At 45.3% G+C, this 14,716-nt stretch overlaps 1 protein-coding gene across 4 annotated transcripts in view; it reads right to left on the bottom strand.

Moving 5' to 3' along the window:
* Positions 1–14,716, bottom strand: part of PASD1 (PAS domain containing repressor 1) — a 55,955-nt gene that overhangs the window by 15,342 nt on the left and 25,897 nt on the right. For 3 of the 4 annotated variants that reach the window (XM_075513049.1, XM_075513051.1, XM_075513050.1), the window contains 9 exons: positions 14,500–14,556; positions 12,942–13,096; positions 12,067–12,158; positions 10,118–10,207; positions 8,883–9,003; positions 7,585–7,698; positions 6,803–6,921; positions 5,855–5,937; positions 2,012–2,118 (listed from right to left, as the gene is read on the bottom strand). In XM_075513049.1, coding sequence (XP_075369164.1) covers positions 2,012–2,118; positions 5,855–5,937; positions 6,803–6,921; positions 7,585–7,698; positions 8,883–9,003; positions 10,118–10,207; positions 12,067–12,158; positions 12,942–13,096; positions 14,500–14,531 — 913 coding nt within the window. In that variant the 5' untranslated portion in view covers positions 14,532–14,556. Of the gene's footprint in view, positions 1–2,011; positions 2,119–5,854; positions 5,938–6,802; positions 6,922–7,584; positions 7,699–8,882; positions 9,004–10,117; positions 10,208–12,066; positions 12,159–12,941; positions 13,097–14,499; positions 14,557–14,716 lie in introns of those variants that run through there. The other variant, XM_075513053.1, reaches the window with a different exon arrangement.

Genomic DNA, 14,716 nt, shown 5'->3' with positions numbered 1-14,716 from the left:
ATATTATCAGGGTATGTTCAGAAAAATCTCAAGTGGTGTAATACAACTGGAACATAATGAGGGGCACTACGTTAAATAACCACGTTAATTGTTCCTGGACTGCTGGGAGTACAAAGTGAGACATGCTCACTTAAAATACCCATAATTAATGCAAAGTAAAATACAAATGTGGTTTAAGCAAACCCATTTCACTTCACAGTAGGCAAGACGCCTGCCCAGAGAGGTCAACCTGAGGAACAGGAACTTACCAAGCCACACTAACCCAAGTATTTTTACTCACCTGCACACCTCTACTTTGGTAAATATCAGGACTAACTTCTTTAGCAATCCCATTAACAGTGATGGGCTTTAGATGAAGCACTTGGCGAAGGTCTTCTGGCTAACACGCCATGCTGGGGATCACTCAGCTCCTAGTCCTGGCAGAGATTTCCTGAAGCAACTTCTACAAGTCACTTTACCAGCACCTGACTTTGCCCCCCTGCACAGTAAGATTAAAAGATCCTTTCCTTCAGGTGTGTTGTACAAATATTCTTTTAATATGTCAGAGGGGATCCGTGGCTAGTAGAGATGTAGAACATAAATCACTATATACATTCTCTGCTGAATGATCTGACCCCACTCTCAATATAGCTAGTGTCTACGTCAAACTGCACGCACATATTACCAAAAGGACAGCGTCTGGTTAAGTAGCTCACTTCTGTCTGGACAGTCTTTCAAGCAAACAGCACTAAAAAATACTGTACTTGAGAGCAATTAAAATATTCCTTTAATATTCCCATCTACAGGCTTGCTGCACTTGACACAGCTTGCATCCAGCCCCTTTCACAGCTTCCTTCGGGTGCTCAGCTGGGCACTTTCCCACTTTCTCCACTCTCTGGGGTGTCCTTGTTTCCTTTTGACAAAACACTCTCCTTTCAAACAGAGATAGCAGAGAGACAAACGGATAGAGAGTTTGCCCAACAGGAAACCTATAACTAATATTTCTTGGCAAAATATCCGATTACCTCGATGCATTTTACAAAGTGCGCAGTTACTTTTCGTTACGGTGCTTGGCAATGCAAACCAGCCGGAGGACGGACCGAATTCCGGCTCAGTGTCTCAGTCTGAAGTGCACGTAACAAAATGGAAAAATACAGTCTCAGGGATAAAACATCTCACACGCTCATCTGGTAGGAACAGCACACCGATTAATAGCAGGCCACGTCTGCTGCCACCTTTTGCCCTTCCTCAGGTCAGCTCCAGCTTCAGCAGGACACGGTGCTTCGGCAGCGGGCTGCACTGCCGCGGTACTCGGGCTAAGTGCTCCTTCTGACCTGGCTCCTCTTGCGCTCTTGCAGGTCACCGTATTTCACCTTGCATGAAGATGAACTTCATGGACATTCTCTGGTGTTCACACATCAGCCCGAACCGGACTTTTCTGCTTTTCTGCCTTACTTTCAGGTCGACCAAAAATAAGCCATCTTCACCCACAGGGAAGCTGCATTCGGTACTTTTGTATTTAAAAAAGAGTCTGAATCTCCAGAAGCATTTTACTAATAGTAAGTGAGGTTCACAACATCTAATCGCACAGGCAGGCAATCCAAATGCTGCTTTCAGAAAGCATCTTGGTGAGCTGAGCCTGCTGGCCGATTCCGGAGCCCAGGGAAAGAGCAAGACCCCATGAACTGTGACAATCAACAAAACTGCCAGGGCTTGGGGCTGCCCTCACAAACTGGGGGCAGAGGGTGTAAAGTTCTGACTTCCCGTCTATTAATCTCATTTCACTCTCAGACAACCTGTGCTCAAACAGGGTATCTGCCAGTTTGGGAAACCTGCACAAAGAGTTCCTCATCTGAGTGAATTCTGCAGGGATTCAACCTCCGGGTAAGTGTCAGCTATGACAGTCTGTCACGGGAAGAGAGAATTCCCTCGTGCCCCAGATAAAGTTGCCTTTTGCGACGACAATAAAAGGTTTTGCACAAGTGACAAACGAGATCAAAGACAGGCACGCTGCAGAGGGAGAGGAACTTACGGTGTTCATGGCATCTAGCAAGAAGCTCCAGGTCATCTGCGTGGTAGTAATCATACCCTGACGTTCCCAGAACCTCAAAGGGTAAATATCCTATAATAGGTGGAGCCCTAGAAGGGAAGCAAAGGGCAGGGAGTGAGCACAAAACCTGACACTTTGACATCCTGGCAGACACACCGCAATACTAGTGACCAAAACCATCTCCTATGTTCATTTGGCAGTCCCTGATTTCCAATCAGGAGTGGATTTTCATATACACAACGATGTATTTTCATATACAAGCAAAAAAAAAAAAACAAACAAGGGAGAGGTAAAAATTGAGAAAATGAAAAGGTGTGTGTTTACTGTTTCATAGCCTATTCATTATGTGGGTGTAGAGAAAGGCATGTACGTATGCAAGTGACTCAATTAATTAAGTACGCTTGTGAGACACACGGCTTGAGAAACGCTATGGCTCTTCATGTGCATAATAACTTGGAGCTCGAGTAAAATTATCCAGTAGGTTGGATGTAAATGTCATCTGGGTAGTAACTGTAGAAGACAGAGTAAGTGGGAAGCTACGTGTGTCAGGACCAGCTTGGGTAAAAGAAAAAGTAATTGTTCCCATGGAAAAGCTTGGGAAATGATAACCAGCAAAAAATGTTTCTGTGCTGGTAGTAAAAATAAGAATAGGCATGGGGCTGATTTTAAGGACTGTTATTTCTATGGCAGGTAGAGAAGGAATCAAGGAAGTATTTAGATGGGCACATTGCAATGACTTACCTGACTATTCTGCTGTCAATTCTAGATTTTCCATTTTCTAGGCAAAATGTGAGATTTTTTTTTAAGGAGGTGACCTAACAACACTGAGCTTACGCACAGCCTTCACTGGAGCCTGCTAGCTTACGATTATGAAACAACACTGAAACGTGAGGAGACAACCACTATTTTTGCTTCTACTCCCTGTATCAGCATGCCACCTTCTGTCCCCCAGCGCCCAAGTACACTCCTGCTTGCACCCATTCAAGCACCGCACATACTTTGTGAGGCAGGACTTGGGCTAATTTGGCTCCACCTATTTGTTTTGGCTGCTGGATGTGCTGATGGCATGAGGCTCACCTGCCAAGTTCAGCATGTTCCTCAGGAATAAGGCGGCGGTGTGTTAGTGAAATGGTTAACGTCTCAAAACTGGGGCAGTCTGAAGGTGTCACTGCCTATCAAACGTGCCTCTCCCGCTGGCTTTCTCTTGGTGTGTCGAGTGACCCTCTTAAGGAAGATGAATGCCATAAAGTGGCCAAGAATATGAGCAAAAAATTATTTAAGTGTAAGTACATTTGGGTTTGGATGGATCAGTCCTGAGTCTTCTGAATATTACTATGGGAACTTCTGCCCTGGCTGAGCAACTCAGCTCCACACTTGTACTCTTGAGAGACACGGCGGGCGTAGATTATTCAACCAAAGAGAGCCCAGACAGGTCTATAACCTCTCTCTTCCCCACAACCACAAGCAGTTTGGCACCAAATGGGAAAGGAAGGACAGCCAGGGACAGCCAGTTCAACAGCAGCCCCAGGAGGATCAAGGTCTCAGCAGGAGCTCCCGAGCCCCGGCACAAGGGGTTGGCTGGAAGAGCCGGTCCTCCACACTCTCTGATGGCCCATCTCTTGAAACAGAGCGTGCTTAGTACACAGTGGTCCCCACCACAATGCAGCCTTATTTATTCAAATAACTTTTCATAGAGCACTGTGTTCCTTTCCCTCATATGACCCAGATTTCTGTTAATGATGATAATATGTGTATTTATTAAAGTGTCCTTCCTTGCTGTCTCTTTGGCAGAACGGTCAGTGTCTCTCCTATCTTTAATGACATGCTTATACTCAAGACAATAATGTCTTTCACATGCACATCAGATAAACATTTAAGCTGATCAGGAATGTATTGTGCTTTCCTGACTTTCACCAGAATTCTTTAAATGAGACAGCAACCACAAAATGCTTCTCATCTGTCATTTGACAAGGAGCTGCCTCACTTGTGGAACAATTTAAAAGTGTCTTGTTAGCTTAAGTTCCAGCCTTGAGGCCTGCAACTTGCTGTGCAAATGCAAATGCACAGTCTTCAGAGAGCCTTTTGAGTGCAGTCTGTTAATAAATGAAGGGAAAATAAGGAGAGGACTACAGTGCAGAAGAGAAATAGATCATTATCAAAGTTGACAGGTTTTCTTCCTCTACACATATTTACCTGTAGACCCAGAATACAGATTTTTCCTAGTTTTCTGATGTTTACCCAGATCTATGGAGTGCTTTCTGCATTATCCACCTTTGCTCCAATTTATGTTGTCGTCACGATAGCAAAGGTCCTGATTCCAGCTCGCGCTGGGTACCCTCTGCCCCTACTGACGGCACACCTCAGCGTCAGGTGGTGTGAGCCGACGCAAATAAGCAAGAAACAGCAAAATACCCAACAACATTTCACAGCATCCCGCGGACCGTACTGGAGAGAGGCTCGAACCGGTGATTAAATGAGACAACCCACACGATCCCCCGCTCATTCTTGGGTCTGGGCTCACCGCTCGCATCCGGGGCTGTCACAGCCTCAGCATCTGCATCTCAGCTTAATTTACTCTCAGTAACAATGGTTTCCTCACTGGGGATATCAGCGGGACCAGAGTGGCTGCAAGCACCCGGCGCAGAGATTCCTCTCTGAGTCACAACCCAGATTCATCAAAAGACTCTTTGATAGGTTTCAAAGCAGCTCCTGCTCGCCGTATTCACAGGAGCTGCTGGGACACAGCCCTTTGGAAAACCTGCTCACTTCGTCAGAGAGGGAAAGGAGGGGCTTAGGGCTCTTTTACAAATCTTAACGTTAATCACTTGATTCTGAAAATGTGCATTACTGGACAGGCCAATTAAAGTCTAACAAAGTCACTCCAGCAAGGTCTCGACAACATGAACAGTAAGCCGACTGTCCCAAACCACACAGCATTAACTGTAGGGCTGTCGCACGGTCAGTTCCTCCATGCTTCAAGGTGTGATGCGTGAGGTACACATCAAGTTTAGTATATAAATGCAGGTTACTATTAATTTATATTTGCTCTCCCTCTTTCTTGCTCTAAATGTGCAGATGATATTTAGGCTTTTTTCCTCCCAAATATTTTTTTTCCCTACAGCCTTATTTACTAGTCTTCTTTTTCTACTAATGACTACCTTTGCACAGCTTGCAAACGGAGGGATAATGGAAAGGGTAGGATTTTGCAATGTGCTTATGCATACGTGTCAAATACAGAGAAGTAAAAGAGTGAACAAAAACCTCCAGCTTCTTTTGAAGAGAATGAATCCTATATTAATCAGCTTAATAAAGTGGTTCCAGTCTGTTTCATTCACCAAGCTGAATCCTAGCCCACCGTATGGCATTGTCAAAAACAAATCTGCAATTAAATAATCTAATCCACTGCTTTTTCTTTTACTTTTATAAATTCCCTCATTTCTCAAGGTGAAAATCAAAAGTTTATTGACACAGCAAAAGATTTAGAAGGAGTCCTGGGAGCTGTAGCTGGAAAACAGAGGAGCTAAACCAATACAGGGAACAGGACCCACGCTGCTTGCTTTTAATGACCTAATATCTTGGTGAAGTTAGACATTTTTCTAGACATTTTCCCACTGTTTTATATGGTTTCTTACCTGCCTAAAATATGGAAAAGAGCAAAGCATTTAAGGATGCCTAATAAGTAAATTCAGAGTATTATTACTTACTCAGTTGCATTTAATTAGAGCTATTCTAAGCTCTTGGGATCTCAAGCAATAGCTACACAAAGTTTTCTATTTTTAAACTACAGTTTGTTTATTCTTCAGTGACTAAAACCGAATCTCTTACCTGTGGTCCAAGAATAAAAACTTCCATTCCAAACTATGCCTGGATGTAAATTCTTCACATGGCTCTTCAACATTGCAGAGCTCCTGCAAAACAGTTGGCACATTCAGACATTTAATTCTATGAAATGCCAAAAGGAGCCCTCTAGCAAGACCAAGGATGCATCTTCTTGGTATAACAAACCCTAGCAAAATACACGGCTTTTAAAGCACTTGACTTATTTTCCTCTAAGGAATGTATAAGCCTTGTTTTATAGATGCATAAACTGATGACAAGTGGCTAAATAATTTACCCTGGGCTGAATTTCAGAGCTAGGACAAATAGTCCAAGGGCCTCATCTTGCAGTCTGTAGGCAAAATTCCCCAGCTTTTTGTAAATATTGGTATCTGAAGATGGATGACAGCACCAGGTCCAGTCTCAAACTGAGCTGGCTAATGCTCTCGAGCAAGAAGCACCTACGATCGTTACGCCTGTCATCACTGCACCGTGCCACAGGACACTTACAGACCAGCAGAAAGAGCTCATGAAACACGGCGTTCACAGTGTTTCAAGATGCAGGTGGCCTTCTTACACAAAGGAGGGGTGGGATGTATTTAAAGGCTGCAGCTTCTCAAGCGGTTTAGCTGGTCACCTTGTCCTGGTGCTTCCTGGGCTGACTGCTCAAGAGACCCCATCACACGACCGCCTCTTCTCAAAAGCAACTCCCGCTTTCTATCCCGTCATTCCAAAATACATACTTATGTCGTCTCCCACTCACAAACACAGCGGCGTCCTCTCTCATTTACTCCGCACAAACAATCCGTGCTGCTGAACGTACTCTTTGAGAGGCTGCTGCAGCACGGCTCCCCTCGCGACAGCCAAGCACGCAGCTCGTGGTCCCAGCAGCAGCTCTGCCGCTGAGCACCGGCCCGTCCCCGCACGAAAGGGAAGATGCAGTCACAGAGCTCTCACCTTTAAGAACTGCGGTGTGACAAGACGAACAGTTGCTACGAGGCAAATCTGCTCCTCCGTGGCTGACCTGAAAGCTCGTGCAATAGCTGACTCAAAGCCATTACAGGAGGGTGTAGGCACTAGACACAACCAGACAATTTATTTAAGAAGAAGAGGAAGGAGAGCTTTCTTTTCATGTTAAGACAGGTACAATGACTGACGAAACCCAAGCAACAAACTCCTCCTACCCACAAGACGATGCCACACTGATACACGCTGATGTTATCTAAAGCATGACCCTTTAGGCTCCGAGTTACACAGCTGTAACCACCTACCCCTGGCTTGCAGGGAAGCTTCATAAGACAGCTCTGCGCAGCTCACAGTGTGCAGCTACAGTCTCCTGGTCAGCCTTTCTCCAGCTCAACATTTGCAAGATTCAAGATTTCACAGGTTTCTCAAACTATTTAATCTTTAAAAAGTGTCATTTGATTGCCACAAGTGAAACAGAATAGCATATTTTACTGGTTATTTGAATAAGTAGGCTGCTTTACAATTGGCAGTGGATCAAATGGAGGTAGGATCAGTCTGGTATCACTTCTTTGAGCACAGCATGCAGAAGAGTGCACTCTTCTGACCAACACCTCCCCACCACTTTGATATGAAAAATATCTCCAACATATCCACAGCTCATTCCATCCCTGCCGATTACGGGGCATTTTCACCTGAAACAAGGCCTTTAGGATCAACACACAATTTAAAGGAGAGAGGTAGAGAGGTAAAGGTAGGCTGGAGCAGTAACTTACCATGAGTAAAATACTTAACATCCACTACAAATTTCACATATTCATACATCAGGGGTTCATTTGGATCTAAGCTACCTCTTGCTAAATGGCAGCAAAACTCTATTTGTTTTTCCGCTGAAATGAGAGAAAGAGAGAGAGACATACACAATGTTACTAGAAGTCTGCACTTGAGCACGCTCCATATATTGCATCTATCTAGGTGCTTATACCAACTCTGCTGCTGTGGTACCTGAGCACACCCTGCTGGGATGCTCTTGATACCCATAGGTAAATATATAACTACTAGGAGCAATGATCAGCTGGTGCTGCTTAAAGAAATGTATTCTGACCCTTTCTCCCATGGCTTTACAGCCACCCCGCTACACTGGGCGTGAAGCCCCGGCAATATCGGTCAGCAGTACTCTCCCCTGACTTCATGCATGCACGATTTCATGCAAAGCTGTTAAGTGATATTGCAGTACTCTGCTCTGGCACTGCTCAGTAGGACCCAGATCCAAAGGGCACTGAAGTCACCCTAAGCCTTTCCATTAATGGCAGAGGGCACTGTGCCAAGCTCTTATTCGGTTTTCTGCCCGAGGTCTGAACTCCATGGATTAGGCCACGCGGTCTTCTGTGGAGGGAAACCAACGCCGGGGCAGCGCACCAGGACGAGGGCTGCCCGGCTCCCACGGACGCTTGCGGGGCAGCGGAGAGGGGAGGCGGGCACTGCCCGGCCACGGCGAACCCGCCGGGAAAGGGGCTCCCAGCACGGGCTCGGTGAAACCTGGCTGTTAGGAAGACGCTGCTGCCGCTCTGGTGCTGGGGGAAAGGGACGTTTTGGGGGTGGGACAGCAGCCAGCAGTAGAGATCTGGGTGGACTGTTCAGATAGGAAGGCTGTGCTTAAATTACATGCAGGGTTTCCCAGGTGTCCTGAGACATGCAAGCTTCGTAAGGAACAAAGACTCTGCCAAAACCCTTTGGGATTTCTCCTCCCCTTTTCCTTTCCCCAAGCCCCTCAATCCTTTCACAGGCTCAGTCCGGCATCCCACCCTAGGAAAAATATCTAATGAGGGTACCTTCACTGTCCTAGGATGCAAAGCAGACAGTAAAACAAAGACTGTCCAAAGCGAAGACCAAGTACTGGGAGCATGTAGGAACATTAGATGATGTGCTGCATTAAAAGCCAGAAATACTAACTGCGGCAAAACAGAAGTGGCAGGCAGGAGAATTAAACAGCTGGAGAGCCCCGTGCAGGCTCCCCTGGGAGCTGTTTGCCTTTGGCAAATTTCCCTGACCGACAGACAAGAGCAGAGCTTACCGTTTAGGAAATCAGCTGCAACAGGATCTGTCATGAGCACGTGTGGAGAAAGGAGCTTGTACACCTCGCTCTGCTCCCGCTCAGGCAGAAAGTTTAATATATTTTGGTCCACCAAATCTGACTGATACAAGAGAATGCTTTGTCATGTTCAGCAGTACGGCCTGACACAACCGCGCGCCTTTTCATCCCGCAGCAGAGCACAGGCGCTGCCGGTCTAGGGCGGATGCTTAAGACAAGGAAGCCCAGTCAATCTGCAGATGGATCTAGGGCAGAATATAACCCTTAGGTTATTTTACCCCAGGGTTGCTATCTATCTGCAAAAGGTTGAAGGGGTCCCAGAGGTTGCCCTTCAGTTCAGCCAGATGCAAGCTGGAGAAGAATCCCTGGTACCACAGGAATACAACACGATGACAAATATCATATCAAAACGAAAATTTTAAACACTTCCCTTTGCAAGCACAAGACAGAAGCGGGAGAGCTCCTCCTCACATCCTCCATTTGTCTTCTAGGCTGAACATCTGGCAAAATCAGCTCAACCTGCAAGTGTTTCACTGCTGATAAACCCACACATCCTGACTAAAGGGGTTCTACCAAAACGTCAGCATGTATTTGTTTCTTTGCACACCCGGACATTCAGCCAGGTTAACTGTGTACTCAAATTTGCCCTCACACAGTGTCACTGGTGCCTCATGGCTGGCACCAGATAAAAATAAAAAATGTTTTTGAGGGGCCAGCAGAAACTTCTGTACCCAATAGCTAACTGATGTCTCGAAATTATCCCAGAAAATCCTGAGGCCACATATTTGTAACTAAAGACCATAGTCTGAAAGTAGAAAAAACCCAATGACATTAGAAGAGCATACATTCAGTCCTGAAATCATCTTTACATTATCTGAGAAGAGCTTCAGCATGCACAGATTTCACAAGCATGAGATTTTCCATGTACCTGGTGGGATAAACACCACCCAGACCCTCCTTCAGACATGCTGCCAAGCGCTGAGCTACACGTACAGTGATTTTGCATAGTTGTTTTTTTTTTAGCTAACTCGCAGACCCTGACAGAGAATCTGTTATTCGCAGGAGCTTGAGAAACTCCCTAGGAGTTTGTTGGTTTATCCCCCACCCACAGCCGGTTGCCTCTTTGGTTGGACAAAACCAAGCCCCAGCCCTGCAGTGGCGGGGCTGCGTTACGGCAGGGGAATGATTCTTCAACATATCGCAGCGTCAGAACTTACCGGTAAGTGTCCAAGCAGAGATGAGACACTATCAGATACATAAATAATAATCCCATCAGTGGTAAGAGCGATGAGAAAGCCATCTAGCGCCTAATGAAAAAAGCAGGCAAAAAGAAAAAAAAAAAAAACAAAAAGAATTATGCAAGGGAACAACTTAAAATATAATAGGCTAATTTATTCTTTGGAGATGCTTTTAACAGCCTAAAACTAACATAAATCAATTATGGAAATGATAGTTCAATGTGGAAAAATAAAAATTACACATGCTGTCTAATTCAACATTCTTCTTACATTCTCATTTGCTCATTAATATTAAATTGACTTGTATTTTGCACCCAGTGAGTATTTATTTAACATGAAGCAAGACAGTGGTGGTTAAAATTTCTACACCCACACAATCCTGGTGACTTCAGTCACTTCATTATGTGTTCTGAATTACACAACAGTTAACCAATTCAGTGTGTAAGGAGATGGTAGATATCATCATGGCAAACCCAGCATTGTGGATAGATGGATGGATGGATGGACGGACAGATGGATGGATAAGCAGAGACAGAAAAATTATACAATGCAACTGATGGACAATATGGACAAGATCTAAAGCTTTATTTATTTTGCTTAAAGCACTCATTTGTTAGGCTAGTGACACAACAATTCTAAAGTTTGTTTTGTTTCCCCTTTCTTATTCACGATGGTTTCTGTCCTGGAGTCACAGTTCTCTGTCCCTTTTAAGTCACTGCACGTGCTTTCCTCTTTGGGTGTTCTCTCTATTCTTCACAACGCCTTCTTGTACCATTGACCCAGTGTCTGTCCCTATTCTTCTCTAAGACTTACCAACGTCTGGAAGGTTTAATCTCTGGTGAGCACCATGCACAAAGCCAGCTCTTCTAAAGACACTGTTAGGCTGCTCTGCAGCTTAGCTACAGGGAGCCAAAGACGCAGCATTCACCATCTTCCCCCACGGCCAGCTATTCCCCACCTCACTGTCATACTCTGCCTTAGCTGAAAATAAGCCCTCTCTGGAAAAAACCACTGCTTTCAAGTCAACTGGTCAATGGTCTAACATAGTCCAGCAAGCCAACAGTTATTAAAGGGCTCGCTCTCCCCCCACCACTTTGAAGGGGGGAATTTGTTTTGATTCAGCTGGAACAAACCAGCTTGTTTGGTGACAGAAATTCCCAGAAAGAATGAACAGACTTTTCCAGGGAGGTGAGTCATGACGTGGTGATGAAAAGGAATAACTAAGACACTGCAGCACCTCCCAGCTCAGCCCAGCATACACCCTTATTTTGGTGGGCCAAAGAGCAACAGCTGCCCACGCAGGGTAGGAGATGTCCTCGCCAGAGGAGCACGCAGCACAAACCCAAAGCAGCACCCTTAAGAAAGGGAAAAATGTAGGCTCATGGGGTGTTTCTAGATCCCACGAGCATTTTATAGGTGAGAATATCAGAGCTGTTCTCCCGAATGCACTTAAAGGCAATCCAAGCAAAAGATACAGCTCACGTCGCAAGTACAGCACCGCACAACTAGCAGCAGCCAAGGCAGCAAAGTCAGTGCTGCCTGGCTAATGGGGTGTGGGAGGGAGAGAGCTGCTCTGTTTCTTTCAGGTCCTTTCAAGTTTTTGCTAAAACTGCTAGCTCTAGCGGCTCTTCTGAGAAGGGAAATCCTCTTTTTCCTCTCTCACCAGGCCAAATCTGGGCCAAATTGGTCTTCATTCCTAAATGAAAAGCTGTTTATCTTTAAGGAGAAGCAATCACATTTTTAATGCTGTGTCTGCAAAGCATTTAGCACAACATTGGTCTCTGTCAGGTTTGGATTATGTGTGCCAGCAGAGTAGAAATCATTAACGTTATCATTGGGACCTACAGGTGAAAAGGAACTACATCTTTGAACTACTCCACTGAACTGATTACTTCTTACTAATCTATGCAGCTTTAATTTCTTCTTACCTCTAACATCAACTGGGTGAACTCCTCGTTGCTAAGAAATGAAGGCTTCCAGTCTTGTCTAATCTCACAGGCTTCTGTCTGTGCTGTGATTTCTTAAAGAGAAAACATCAAAAAAGCAACATGACTCATGCTAGTTGGAATTTTTTCTTCATTTTCAAGTAACACTAGATTTCTTTTAAGAGGCTTTCAGAGGAATCATCCTCAGATCATTCTCCACACAAAGCCTTCTTGTATGCAACAGTCATTTTCCACGCCATCACGATACAAATCCATTAGAAATCAAGAAAAGGAAGAGGAGACATTTTGGGTGGTCTGAAGAAATCCTTCAAAAATTAAGGTCAACGGGCTAATTTCAGAGTAGCTGAGCATCACCGTGAGCAGAGGGTGTCCACGACTCTGGACCTGGTTCAGGAAGGCTCACAGGAGTGCCCAGGCAGCAGGACAGGCTGCACCCAGCCATGTCCTACCCCAGGAGACCTGGGAACAGGGCACAGACACCCCTTTCTCCTGGCTTTTGTAGTGCGTACTATGCCTCAGCTCTTCCTTCCTCCGGCTCTGTTTGAGAGCGTACAAAATGGGCCAGGGGGGTGCGGAGGCCAGCGAGGGACATGGAGTGATGTTGCTACATTACAAAGCGTACAGCACTGCATCTTTTCAAGTATACCTGTGCTTAACTGGTCAGAACTGTATTCAGACCCAGCCCATTTCCTGAGGCCAACTGCTATGCCTTATTCTGCCCCTCACTTAGGTTCATGTCCTCTCTGGAGGTCTTAGATGCTTCGAAAAAACAGTTTTCATCTTCTGAGGGAAAACTGGCTGCTGGGCAGATGCAGAGCCAGTGCCTTCAATGGGGGCAGGCCAGCGCCCTCCAGTACCTTTCTGTTTCTGTAAGAAGTCGATGGTCCTCTGCAGTATTGTGGACTTGTCCATCTTGAGAGGGTGGCCGTGGCCCTGCAGCATCGTGCAAAGCTCTTTAATGAGGACATTGAACTGGTCTCTCCTCTTCTTTTCAGATTTGTTGCGTGATGCCCTGGGTGACAGAAACATAAATGCTGCTAAGTCAAACGAAGGACCTACAGCTCGACCCAGGGAGAGGTAAATGGCCCCGCCTCAGCAAAACACTTTAAATACAAGAATCTAAACTCTGCCGGGACTGCTCATTTGTTTAAAATTAGGCTCGGATGTAAGCGCCTTGCTGGTGCTTAGAGCCTTGCAGCAGGACTGAGCTCACCGTCAGCAAGGAACACCTGGAGGTAACAAATATGATTTACATTCATTTGAGCAAGACTGTATCCTTACATACATTTCAGCGGCAGTTCCCATTGTTTCAAAAGCGGTGATAACGAGGTGAAGGTGTTACGGGCGAAATTTCTCCAGTAAGAGAAGTCCTGGCATCTGCATGCTTACATTTTGCACACCTCATTTTTATGCATTTCCGTTTTACAGTTAGTACACACACATATAAAGGTCAAAATGTGAAGGATTCCTTATTCCTTGACTTGTACTTGCAAAAGTAGCTTATAGACAGACAATGCTGTGCAGACACGTCTCAACTGCAGAATGAAGTCAAGCACATGCTCTTGTATCTGGTTTTGAAAATCTGCTGCCATGATATATGAAACTGGGAATGTTAAGAGTCTGGCTGCGGAAACCACAGACAGGTCTCCAGCTTGCATTAATACAATTTAAGAATGTTTTATTAGGGTTTTCCCCTCCATTAAAAACAATAAAGGAGAAAGCAAATCCATTCAGGTTCTTCCAAAATGTTCTTTCCAATGCTCATATCTGAGATAACCCTATTTTCATACAACCTCTTCCAGTAGTAATTCATTTTCTTTACAAGTGTATTCGTGATGGTTCCTGTGATCTAGTCCGAGTGTGGTATGCAGAAAGCATTTCCATTCACATTCAGGTTGGCATTTGGAGGTTCTCAGATCCAGCATTTACTTTCACAGCCATCTCTGTTTTGGCACTCGTGTACGATGACTAATTAGAACTGAGCCAAATGCTTCTCTGAAGGGAGACTAACTCATACCTGTGCTAAAGCAGGACTGCTCTCTAAGTTTCACGGGGAACTCTACCCCAGGTGGGCAGCACTGCATGATGTCAGTAAAATCACAGGTCAGGAGTCCTGCATCGAGATAATAAATAGCCATGGGATGACACGAGATTCTGAGGGCACGACAACATAGTCTGAGGACCACTTAGCTGATTAACCCATTGTAGGGGTGGTCAAACACACTCTGAGAAGCTTGAAAATGGTGACTTAATTATGCTGTTTGTGGTCCGCCACACACAGCCTGTAAACTGCATGGGGGTTTTGCCTCTGACATCAGTGGTCCCAAGTACTTTTTCAAGCATCGGACAACACAGCATTTACAATTCTCGCCCAAGACAGCTTCTGCTCCCAGTGCTCTGTGCATCCCTTCATACCTCTTTGCCCTGTCCTTCTCATCTTCATCCATCAGTTCGTTTACACAACACAGGGCTCTGGAAGGAAAAGACAGAAGCACTTACTGAGACATATTCCCTGATCTTGTTGAGTAGGTCAGAATATGGAGCTTACTGGTTTGTACTTTAGGACCTCCTGGGTGCTTCAATCTTCCCTTTCCCAAACTCCACTCTTGTTATGTAGTTTCTTGCTTGTCCT

This window comes from Mycteria americana, chromosome 10, assembly GCF_035582795.1.
Source record: "Mycteria americana isolate JAX WOST 10 ecotype Jacksonville Zoo and Gardens chromosome 10, USCA_MyAme_1.0, whole genome shotgun sequence".
NCBI classification, from domain to species: domain Eukaryota; kingdom Metazoa; phylum Chordata; class Aves; order Ciconiiformes; family Ciconiidae; genus Mycteria; species Mycteria americana.
This window is presented reverse-complemented; position numbering and strand designations above follow the sequence as displayed.